The sequence below is a fragment of the Myotis daubentonii genome, chromosome X (assembly GCF_963259705.1).
Source record: "Myotis daubentonii chromosome X, mMyoDau2.1, whole genome shotgun sequence".
NCBI classification, from domain to species: domain Eukaryota; kingdom Metazoa; phylum Chordata; class Mammalia; order Chiroptera; family Vespertilionidae; genus Myotis; species Myotis daubentonii.
Window position 1 is genome coordinate 58,409,098 of NC_081861.1, and position 10,821 is coordinate 58,419,918.

The 10,821-nt window shown below is 48.2% G+C and overlaps 1 protein-coding gene across 3 annotated transcripts; it reads right to left on the bottom strand.

Annotated features, from left to right (window-relative positions):
* Positions 1-373: 373 nt before the first annotated feature.
* On the bottom strand, positions 374-10,613 carry ARMCX4 (armadillo repeat containing X-linked 4). 3 transcript variants are annotated; one of them, XM_059679020.1, is made up of 5 exons: positions 10,505-10,613; positions 9,113-9,190; positions 8,685-8,768; positions 8,306-8,397; positions 374-7,750 (listed from the first exon to the last, which is right to left on the bottom strand). In XM_059679020.1, exon 5 carries the CDS (start codon positions 7,723-7,725, stop codon positions 709-711), a length of 7,017 nt encoding a protein of 2,338 aa, XP_059535003.1. In that variant the 5' UTR covers positions 7,726-7,750; positions 8,306-8,397; positions 8,685-8,768; positions 9,113-9,190; positions 10,505-10,613; the 3' UTR covers positions 374-708. The 3 variants fall into 3 exon arrangements, with proteins under 3 accessions (XP_059535003.1, XP_059535001.1, XP_059535002.1); XM_059679018.1 differs by having other exon boundaries at positions 374-7,955; XM_059679019.1 differs by lacking the exon at positions 10,505-10,613 and adding an exon at positions 9,401-9,481 and having other exon boundaries at positions 374-7,955.
* Between the last annotated feature and the right edge of the window lie 208 nt (positions 10,614-10,821).

A 10,821-nucleotide genomic window follows, 5' to 3' on the forward strand; every position in this document is an offset into this window, starting at 1 on the left:
CGACTCACTCCAACTGCTCAACTATATTTCTCACCACTCCCTCTTCCACACTTTGTACTCAGGCAGGCCAGCCTTCTCTCTGGAGCAGCATTCCCACCTCCATGCCTTTCTTCCCACCATTCCTTCCTCCTCCAATGCCCTTCTGTCCTGTTTTTATCCTATCCTTCAAGCCCAGCTTACTTAAGCTTCCTCTCCTCTGTAAAACTTTGCCTAAGCACTGTTACCTACAGAACTTTCTGCCCTGATGGGGAGAGTCTGACTGAAGGGTCTGACCATGATCAGAGACACCTAGTTTTGTTACTATCATTTTGTTTCGGTACTTCTTGCCTTTCCAAATAGATCACAAACTCAAGGAAAAAGACATGTCTTTTTACTGCTTCAAACACAAACTTTATTGATGACAAAAATAAAATCTCAAATGTATAAACATAAGTCCACACAAAGGACCAAAGATTACCTTACTCATGAAGAATTGGCTTAGTTTCTGCTCATGAAGCATACTAAAAACATCTCAATCTAGACAAGGTAAAAAGCAACACATGTATTTTCTGTACAAGTTTGAATTAATCTGGTGTTCATAAAGTGGTCCAGCAACAAACCATCATAAATAACATCAGTATCAAAGTTATAATGCAATTTACAAAGTGTATTACCCCCAGGATGCAAAACCAAAATATTACTCAGATTTGTTTGGAAACATACAACTAATTAAAGTTTACTTAATAATAGCTCAACTCTTTTTTTCACCTCAGGGTCTTTGTATTCTGCTGCTAAGACTCGAAGTTTCTTGGCACATGCTTTAGGTCGTTGGAATACGAAGTAAAGGGAATTTTTACTGAAATTGTCCTGGGTAAATACTCTTGATCTTCTTTTAAAATGGTCATTTATATTTTCAAATAGTAAAAGAGCATTAATAATATTCTCTTTTGCCTCTTTCTTGCTAAAAATATTAATTATTGATGTTGGTGCACTGGCTATGAGCAAATCTTTTGTCATAGATGGATTTTTAGAGAAATTCAAAAGCATACCCAAAATATGTTCTTTCGTTTCTCTACCTCCCACAGTTAACAAACGAAGAAATTCTGAAATATAATTTGTAACCATATGCTGATATTCACTAATTATAGTCAGGTGCCTTATCAATCTTAGTCCAGCCAGCTGCACATTTGAATTCAAGGGATAGGTGACGGTATCTTCACATACTTGATTTAAATATGTTTTAACCTTCCTATGATTTTCAGCAGCCACCGAGATGTTATTTAGTGCATTTAAAGCCTTCTGCCTAACACTGGGGTGGGGATTATTGAGCAAGCTTTCAATAACTGAGATTCTACCTGCATTATGAATGACTTCATGGGAAAACGGATAATCGGAACTGTTAAATAGAGCATTATTGGCTATTTCATGAATAGAAGGTTCTTCAGTCATCTCAATCATGCAAATGAGTTTTTCAAGCTCTCGTGGATCCATGTTAGTTTTGTGTTTACAGTGGAAAGGCCAGGGCTGAGCTTTCGCCCCGGGCCTGATCTGCTTTCTGAGGCCATCTTCAAGTGGTAAGCAGGGTTCATTTTGGTATGGATATTTCATTTCCGTCCAGATCATGGTTTCTGCCCATGATCCCATTCCTGCCCCAGGAACCATGGACGGATATGTGCCTCTAGACTCAGATGATTTTTTACTCTTAGGTGCAGATTTGTTTCCACTTCTGTTTTCATTACCATCCCTGAACCAAGACCTTATATCAACTCCACCAGCAGCCTCAAGCTTATCCTCATCTCCAGCCCCACACTCAAAACTGACATTTTTCTCACTCTTGGATATGCACTCATTGTTCTCACTCTCAGTCCAAAACAAGGATCTTAAACTGATCTCCTCAATATCAGGGCTAGACGCTCTACTTAGTTCATCCTCATCTATATCCTCAGCGAAAGACCAGGACCTCATGCCAGGCCCTTCCCCAGCCCCAAGCCTAGACCCTGTAGTGGTTGTATCTTCATCCCAGAGCCAAGACTCTTTCCTGGCCTCAGCCCCCACAAAGGAATCCATAAAGGCCTCCTCTTCAGATCTACTCCAGGACCCAATACTGGCCTTGTCCTCATCCTCAAATATGGAACTAATGATAATCTCTTCCTCAGTCACTGATCTGGATTCAATACTGGGTTCATTTTTATATCCAGATCTGGACACAATACCAGCCTCTTCCCCTTTCCAAAACCAGGATCCTGTACTAGCTTCAATCCCAGCCCCGAGCCAGTATCCTTCATTATCCTCCACCCCAGCACTGACCTGGGACCTTCCACTGGCCTGGTCCCTAGTCCTAGCCCAGGACCCCCCACTTGTCTGACTTTCATGTTCCAGCCTAGACCCAGCCCAGGATTTTCTACCAGCTTGATTCCTAGTGCCAGCTCGGAAGCCTCCTCCACTGGCCTGACCCTCAAATCCAGGTTTGGAACAGCTACCTGCCTGATCTCCAGCCCCAACCCAGGACCTTCCACTAGCTTCCTTTTCAGTGCCAGCCCAGGACTGAACATTGGACTGGTCCACAAACCCTGGCCTAGACCCTCCATCAGCCTGTTCCCCAGTCGTAGCCCAGGACCCACTGCTGGACTGGTCCACAGGCCCCAGACTGGACACTCCACTGGCTTGATCTGCAGTGTCAGCCCAGGGTCTTCCACTGGACTGGTCCTCAGACCCCAACCTAGACCTTCCACTGCCCTGGTCACCAGCCTCAGCCCAGGATACATTTTCACTAGCCTGATTATCCAATCTAGGCTTGGATCTACCACCAAGTGGATCGCCAGTCCCAACCCAGGACTCTCCAATAGCCTTGTCCACAGTGCCAGCCCAGTCGCCAATACTAGCCACATTTCTAGCCCTTGTATCAGTCCAGGAACCTCCATTTGCCTGAATCCTATCCCCATCCAGGGACCTTCCACTAGCTTGCTTTTGAACTCCAGGCCAGGACCCTCCATTGGCCTTGTTCTCAGCCACTGTCCAGGACCCTCCAATTGCCTCTTCCCCAACCCAGGACACTTCACTGGCCTGGCCCCCAGCCTGGGAACCCTCACTGACCTGATCTCCAGTCCAGGGTTCCCCAATAGCCTTGTCCCTAGGGCCAACCCAAGACCCTCCACTGACCTGGTTCTCAGCCCCAGTCCGGGACCCTCTAATGGCCTTGTTCCTAGTCCAGAGATCCCCACTGGCCTGGTCCTCAGATCTATCCCAGGATTCAACACCAACCTTATTCTCATCCCTAGCCCAAGGCCAGGACTTAATGCCAGCCTCATCACAAGCCCCAGCCCAGGACCTAATACCAGACTTATCACTAGCCCCGCTCCAGGACTCAATACTGGCTTCATTCTCATCATCAACCCAGGACATGTTATTCTCCCAGTATCCATCCTTGGCCTGAAACCTAAATTTGATCCATCGCTCAGAGGCAATCCAATCTTCAATACCAATTTCATTCCAGTAATAGTCATGGACTTTAGGCTGTGTCTTTCCACAGGCCAGAGTACCTGTCCCACCTTCACTGTCTGAAGTGAGCATGGCCTTAGACTTGGGATTTTTATAGACAGCACCTTCTTCTGTGGTTTCTGCTTTAGATTTGGGTATAGCTTTGTCCTTTGCACCAAGCAACATCTTACTCTGGGAAAGGACCATGGACTGAGGCTGGCCAGAGACCATTGTATCTTTTCTGGCCTTTACCTTGGATTCAGCATTGGTATTGCACTTGACCTTACTCCTAGCGCCAAGCAAGGCCTCACCATGGGAACTGTCTGAAACCTGCGGCGGAGAAGAGCTTGTTGTATCTGTTCCAGCTTTTAACTTGGACACAGTATTGGAATTGCCCTTGACCTTATTCTTAGCACCAAGTAAGGCCTCACCCCAAGAATTAGCCACAGCTTGGGGCTGGACAGAGCCCATTGCATCTGGCCCAGGCCCTGCCTTAGACACAGCACTAGGATTGCCCTTGACTTCATTCCTGGTACCAAGCAATAACTCACCTTGGGAATTAGATACAACCTGGGGCTGGGCAGAGCTGGTTGCATCTGCTCTGGCCTCTGCTTTAGACACAGTATTGGGATTATCCCTGACCTTATTCTTAGTAACACACAGGGCCTCACCCTGTGAATTGGTCACAGCTTGGGGCTGGACAGAGTCCATTGCATCTGGCCCAGCCCCTGCCTTAGATGCAGCATTGGCATTACCCTTGACCTTATTCCTAGTAACAGGTAAGGATTCACCTTGGGAATTAAACACAGCCTGGGGCTGGACAGAGCCTGTTGCATCTGTTTGGTCCTCTGCCTTAGACACGGTATTGGGATTATCTCTGACCTTATTCTTAGTACCAGGTAAGACCTCACCATGAGAATTAGTCATAGTCTGGAGCTGGTCAGAGCCAGTTGTATCTGGCCCACCTCCTGCCTTAGATGCAGCATTGGCATTGCCCTTGACCTTATTCTTGGCACCAGGCAAGGCCTCACCCCAAGAATTAGCCACAGTTTGGGGCTGGACAGAGCCCATTGCGTCTGGCCCAGGCCCTGCCTTAGACACAGCACTAGGATTGCCCTTGACTTCATTCCTGGTACCAGGCAATAACTCACCTTGGGAATTAGATACAACCTGGGGCTGGGCAGAGCTGGTTGCATCTGCTCTGGCCTCTGCCTTAGAAACAGTATTGGGATTATCCCTGACCTTATTCTTAGTAACACACAGGGCCTCACCCTGTGAATTGGTCACAACTTGGGGCTGGACAGAGTCCATTGCATCTGGCCCAGCCCCTGCCTTAGATGCAGCATTGGCATTACCCTTGACCTTATTCCTAGTAACAGGTAAGGCTTCACCTTGGAAATTAAACACAGCCTGGGGCTGGACAGAGCCTGTTGCATCTGTTTGGTCCTCTGCCGTAGACACAGTATTGGGATTATCCCTGACCTTATTCTTAGTAACACACAGGGCCTCACCCTGTGAATTGGTCACAGCTTGGGGCTGGACAGAGTCCATTGCATCTGGCCCAGCCCCTGCCTTAGATGCAGCATTGGCATTACCCTTGACCTTATTCCTAGTAACAGGTAAGGATTCACCTTGGGAATTAAACACAGCCTGGGGCTGGACAGAGCCTGTTGCATCTGTTTGGTCCTCTGCCTTAGACACAGTATTGGGATTATCCCTGACCTTATTCTTAGTACCAGGTAAGACCTCACCATGAGAATTAGTCATAGTCTGGAGCTGGTCAGAGCCAGTTGTATCTGGCCCACCTCCTGCCTTAGATGCAGCATTGGCATTGCCCTTGACCTTATTCTTGGCACCAGGCAAGGCCTCACCCTGAGAAATGGCCATATCCAGGGGTGGGGCAGGGCCCCTTGCATCTGGCACAGCCCCTGTTACAGACACAGCATTGGAATTGCCCTTAATCTTATTCTTAGTACTAGATAAGGCCTCACCCAGGGAACTCACTACAGCCTGGTGCTGAACAGAGCCTGTTTTATCTGGTTCAGCTCCTGCCTTAGACAGGACATTGGGTTTGCCCCTGACCTTATTCCTGGCACCGGGCAAGGCTTCACCTTGGGAATTTGACACAACCTGTGACTGGACAGAGTCCATTATATCTGCTCCAGTCTCTGCCTTAGACACAGCATTGGGATTGCCCTGGAGCTTATTCTTGGCACTAGGCAAAGCCTCCTCTTGGGAATTGGTCACAGCCTGGGGCTGGGCAGAGCCAACTGCATCTGATCCAGCCCCTGACTTAGACACAGCATTAGGTTTGCGCCTGTTCTTATTCCTGGCACCAAGCAAGGCTTTGCCTTGTGAATTTGAAAGATCCTGGGTCTGTGCAGAACCTGTTGTATCTGCTCCAGTCTCTGTCTTAGACACAGCATTGGGATTTCCCCTGACCTTATTACTGGCACCAGGTAAGGCCTCACCCTGAGAATTGGCCACAGTCTGTGGCCAAGCAGATTGTGTTATATCTGTTTGAGGCTGGACAGAGCCATTTGTGTCTGGCCCAGCCCCTACATTAGACACAGCTTTGGGATTACCCCAGAGCTTATTCTGGATACCAGACAAGGCTTCATCCTGGATATTGGCCATAGCCTGAGGCTGACCACAGGGCTTCATTTCTGCCTTAGCCTCTGCCCTAGAAATGGCGTCAGGGTCTCCCCTGTCATCAGCTTGGGACTTGGCCCCACCCTGAGGCTGTGCATAGGTTTTCGTGTCTGTCCTGACCCTGGCCTTTCTTTTGCCTTTGGCTTTGCCCCTAGCCTTAGTTCTAGTACTAGGTAAGGCTTCAACCTGGCTTGTGGCAAAAGCCTGAGACTGTGCCTTTGTGTCTGTCCCAGCCCCTTCCTTAGACATTGTGTTGGCATTGCCTTCAGCATTAATCTTACCATCAGGCAAGGCATCTCCTGGGACACTGGCCATAGATTGAGGTTGTATACAGGACAACATATCTGTTCCAACCCCTAACTTAGAAATGGCATTGGGATTACCCCTGGTCTGAACTCTGGAATCAGGCAAAGCTTCAACCTGAGAATTGACATTCAGGTTTGCCTTGGCCCCCATTTTAGACATGGCATTAGAATTGTCTCTATCCTTAACCCTGGCATCAGGCATAGTCTTAGGCTGAGAAACAGTCTTCATGTGAGCTTCAGTCACTGCCCTAGTTGTGACATTGATATTTCCCTTTTCATCAACCCTGGCATCAGACATTGCCTCAACCTGTTTCTTGGTCATAGTCTGATGTTGTGTAGAAGCTCTCATATCTGTCCCTGTTCCTGCCTTGTACATGGCATTGGTATTACCCCCAGCATCAACCCTTACCCCAGTCATGATCTCAGCCTGAGCCTTGGTTATAATCTGAGTCTGGGCAGAAGTCCTCATGTCTGCCCCAGACTCTGCTTGACACATAATTTTGCAATTTCCCTTGTCTTCAAGCCCAGCACAAGGCATGTCATCAACCTGGATCTTGGCCACAGCCTGAGATGGTGCATACGACCTTATATCCATTCCAGCTCCTGCCCTGGACATGGTATTAAGATTTCCCTTAGCATCAACTGTGGTACCACACCTTGCCTCAGACTGAGTCTTGGCCACATTCATAGTCTCTTCCAGGGCTCTTGCTTTGGTCTCAGCCACAATTCCAGTCTTGTTTATGGCATTCATCTTGGCTACTTCCCTGGTTATTGCCAAGGCCTCATTCTGTGTCACCAGTACTCTGTTCAACTCTGTCTCTTTTTCAGCAAATATATGAGCTTCCACTTTGGTCTGGGTCATTGCTTCTTTCTTGGCCTCTGCCCTGGCAAGTAGTCCACAAGCTTTAGCTTTGGTCTGGGTCACTGCTTCTTTCTTGACTACTCTCTCAGCCTCAGAGTCAGTTTGAGTCACTGCCTCTTTCATGGCCATTTCCTTGGCTTTGATTTTGGCTTCAGTCAGAGTCACTGCCTCTGTCATAGCCATTGTTTTGACCTCAGACTGGACCTCTGCCTCTGCCCCAACCATTGCCTTGGCCTGAGAGTTGGCTTTGGGTCTGCCTCTAGCAGTGGCCTTCATCTCTATATCAGCCCCAGCCCCACCTCCTGTTTCAGTTTCTGCTCCAGTCTTGACCTTGGATCTAGTCTCAATCTCTGTCCCATCCATGGCTTCACTCGTAGCCAAGGTCTGGGTCTGTACACCAGCCACAGTTTCCATCTTGACTCTAGACCCATTGCTGGCAAGTCTCCTCATACTCTGGGCTCTTCCTGTGGTTAATCTGTAAATGTAATAGCAGGTACCAGCCCAGATCACCAGTCCTGCAGTCACCCAGCCCACTTCCTGAATGCGACCCATGTAATCACCCCTGCTGATGCCACAAATAAGGTAAGGGGGATCAGAAGGGCTGGGGAAGGAGTGTGATAAGTCTGTAAGGGTGCTGGTCTTCAGCTCAAAGGCCACTACAGCTGTCACTGGAGGTGGACCTAGAAGTGGAGGAAGGAAATGGACTAAAATTTCTCTTCTAATTCTATGCATCATACAGACAGATACACAGGACAGGAAAGTGTAGAAATAATGTGCTTAGTTGGAGAAGAGAAGCATTAGCAAACTCTCTCTCCATCCCCCCTTTTTTTTATCACATCCCCATTTTCCCTAGTACCCAACAATTTTCCCCAAGGTACTTTCATAGACATTTCCTTACACCAAATAAATAGTGGAAAAGAATGGTGGAAGGGCTGACTATGAGTGGGAGAGACCGAGAAGCTCTCAGACCTTGATTTTTTACTGGACCTACTCTGTCACCACTCCCACAGATCCCTATCCCCATACCAACCTGTATTGATCCAAAGCAGTTCCCTCCTCTTTCCTTCTCTTGATTTGTGATACACCCGAAAGTAGGTCTATATACTCATGAGATCTATGAACCTAGAGACAGACAGACAGAAAGACAGATGGAAAGACAGATGGGAGTTGAGATTTTGCTCTTCATGTGACTGGCATATTATTAGCAAACTATCTATCTCCCTCAGTTCACCCCATTCCCTGTATCAAAATTAAAGTGAGGGTGTGGGGTAAGTGACAGGAATGGTGGGAAAGTTGCCTGGAAAGGGGAGAGACTGAGGATCCTCCAGACTTGACACTGGACCTACTGGATACACAATGGTTTCTACCAACCCACCCTAGAGGTCTACCCAGGCAGACCTTTCTCTTACCAGTCTCTACTGATCAGGGGCAATTTCCTCCTTGTTTCTTTGCTTCCAGTCATCTCAAGCCCTGCAGCAAACCTGCAGGTAGATCTATGAATAAATAAACAAGCGGTAATAGAGACTGAATCCTTCATAGAACACACAAGCACCCTGGTCCCTGACCCCAGTACCTGCCTTGCCAGAGAGCTTGGATCCAGTTGGCTAATGTGTCCCATTTTATGGTCCCCCCTCTCCTCTTCTTTCAGTCATACTCCAGCCCACCTTTACCCCAATATCCCAAAATGTTTCCTGCACTGAAATCAATATGGGGTATGGCAACACTGTGAAAATCTGGCAGATTGTAGGAGAAGCAGAAGTGCCATCTACTTAGTCCCCCTAAGTACCAGCCACATTCTGTTCCCACCCTCTCAGACACTGCCCACCATCACACCAACCTCCACGGTTCTAGACAAGTCTCCCCCTCTCCCTTGTTTCCAGTGGTAAACAGCCCTACTGCAGATGTATGGGAAGATCTAGGAACAAAGAGAAAAAAGGGGAAGGTGAATGTTGAGTGCTTGTGGCATTTCAGTAATTAAGACACAGGTCTCAGTATCCCCTCTTATTGGATTTAGAGACCCATTCCCTGGCAGGCAGAACCTTGGGCCTCCCCAGTACTGAAGTAAGAAGGGAGGCAGGAAAAAAATAAAAGGGGAGTGGCATGGGCAAAATCTTTTTAAAACCACCTGTAGCATTCTAGGGCTTCTTCCAAAAGTCCATCATTTCCTTCACCAAGATGTTCAGGCTGGCAGGGTATCTAAAAACTGAAGGATGGTGAGAGAGATGGAAGCCCCCGGATCCCATACTCTAGAATCACCATAGCCTACTGTTATCTACTTTCCCTTAAACCCATCTCTAGGAGTCTCCAGCAGTAGAAGAGACAAGGTGTGGGGGGAAGCTTTTGCTTTTGCAAAATCACTATTCCTCCACGGAAAACTTACTATCTCTCTCTCTAAAAAAAAATAAAATAAAAATAAATAAGAAATGCTCCTTAATACAACAATTTGTATCTTCTCACTATTATCTGAAGTACCAATTAAGTCATCCATAGAAAAATTTGCTATCTTTACTGGTCTTCAGTATAAAATTTAAGTTTAAAGCCCTAAGCTTGGTAAATAGATGCAGTTTAAGGAAAGTTCCCTAGCTAGCTTCACCCCTTATTCCAACTAGGTAGTGGCTGCCGAAATCCCTGTCATATAGAATTCACATCGCACTTGGGTGGTTCACAGCCAGTGCCCATGCTCACACTAACCTTCACAGATCCTATGCAGCTTTCTCTACTCCTTCCTTTGCCTCGCCACAAACTGTGCAACACCGAGCTACACAAGACAGGAATAAAGGCACTGGGTGCTTGCACCAGCACCCTGGACACAGATCCCAATACTCAACCTGTCTGAATACAGACCCTAGTTATCAAACTTCCCTCCCAACACTCAGGTAAGCCTCCCCCACCAACGCAAGGCATCCAGTTACTAAAGCCCACCATTTTCTCTGCCAACACCACCGTGCAAATCCCTTCCACTGAAATGAGCAGGAAGCTGAACAGACATGAGCGGTCAGTGATTAGAGTCAGGGAGGAAGGAGCATCTCAATCTCGATATTTCCCTCTTGAGACACCCACCAGCCAAACCCAAGGTTCCCCTCCACATACTAGACAGGGGGAGTGGGTTCGGGAGATTCAAAGGGAAGGCTCCTGATACTTGAATCCGCATTGTCCTTCACCCCTGGTTGCAGCTACTGGGGTTGCGGCGCGGCTGCCACCCTGGGCCCCACGCGTCCCGAGCCCTTACCTGCTCCGCTTTTCCTGGGCCCGATGCCAGCCTGCCTGCGCAGGGCAGCGGGGAGCTGGTACCCAGAAGGGTGTGATGACTGCACCGCAGGCTGCGTCGCTCTGCAGCTCTTGGTCACGTGAGGGCTTGCGTCACCAAGGAGCTCTCGCGCTCCCACCCTCCCCCCCCCCCGCCCTGTTCCCACTGGCCAGAGAGGAGTTTGACAGGGTCTTCCCCCCACTCCGCACGCAGAACTCCCCCTCCAAGTCTCTGCTGTACCTCCCTGTCACTCAGTTGGGTCCTCTCAAACCTGAGAGCCTACAAGTGGCCTCACCTCC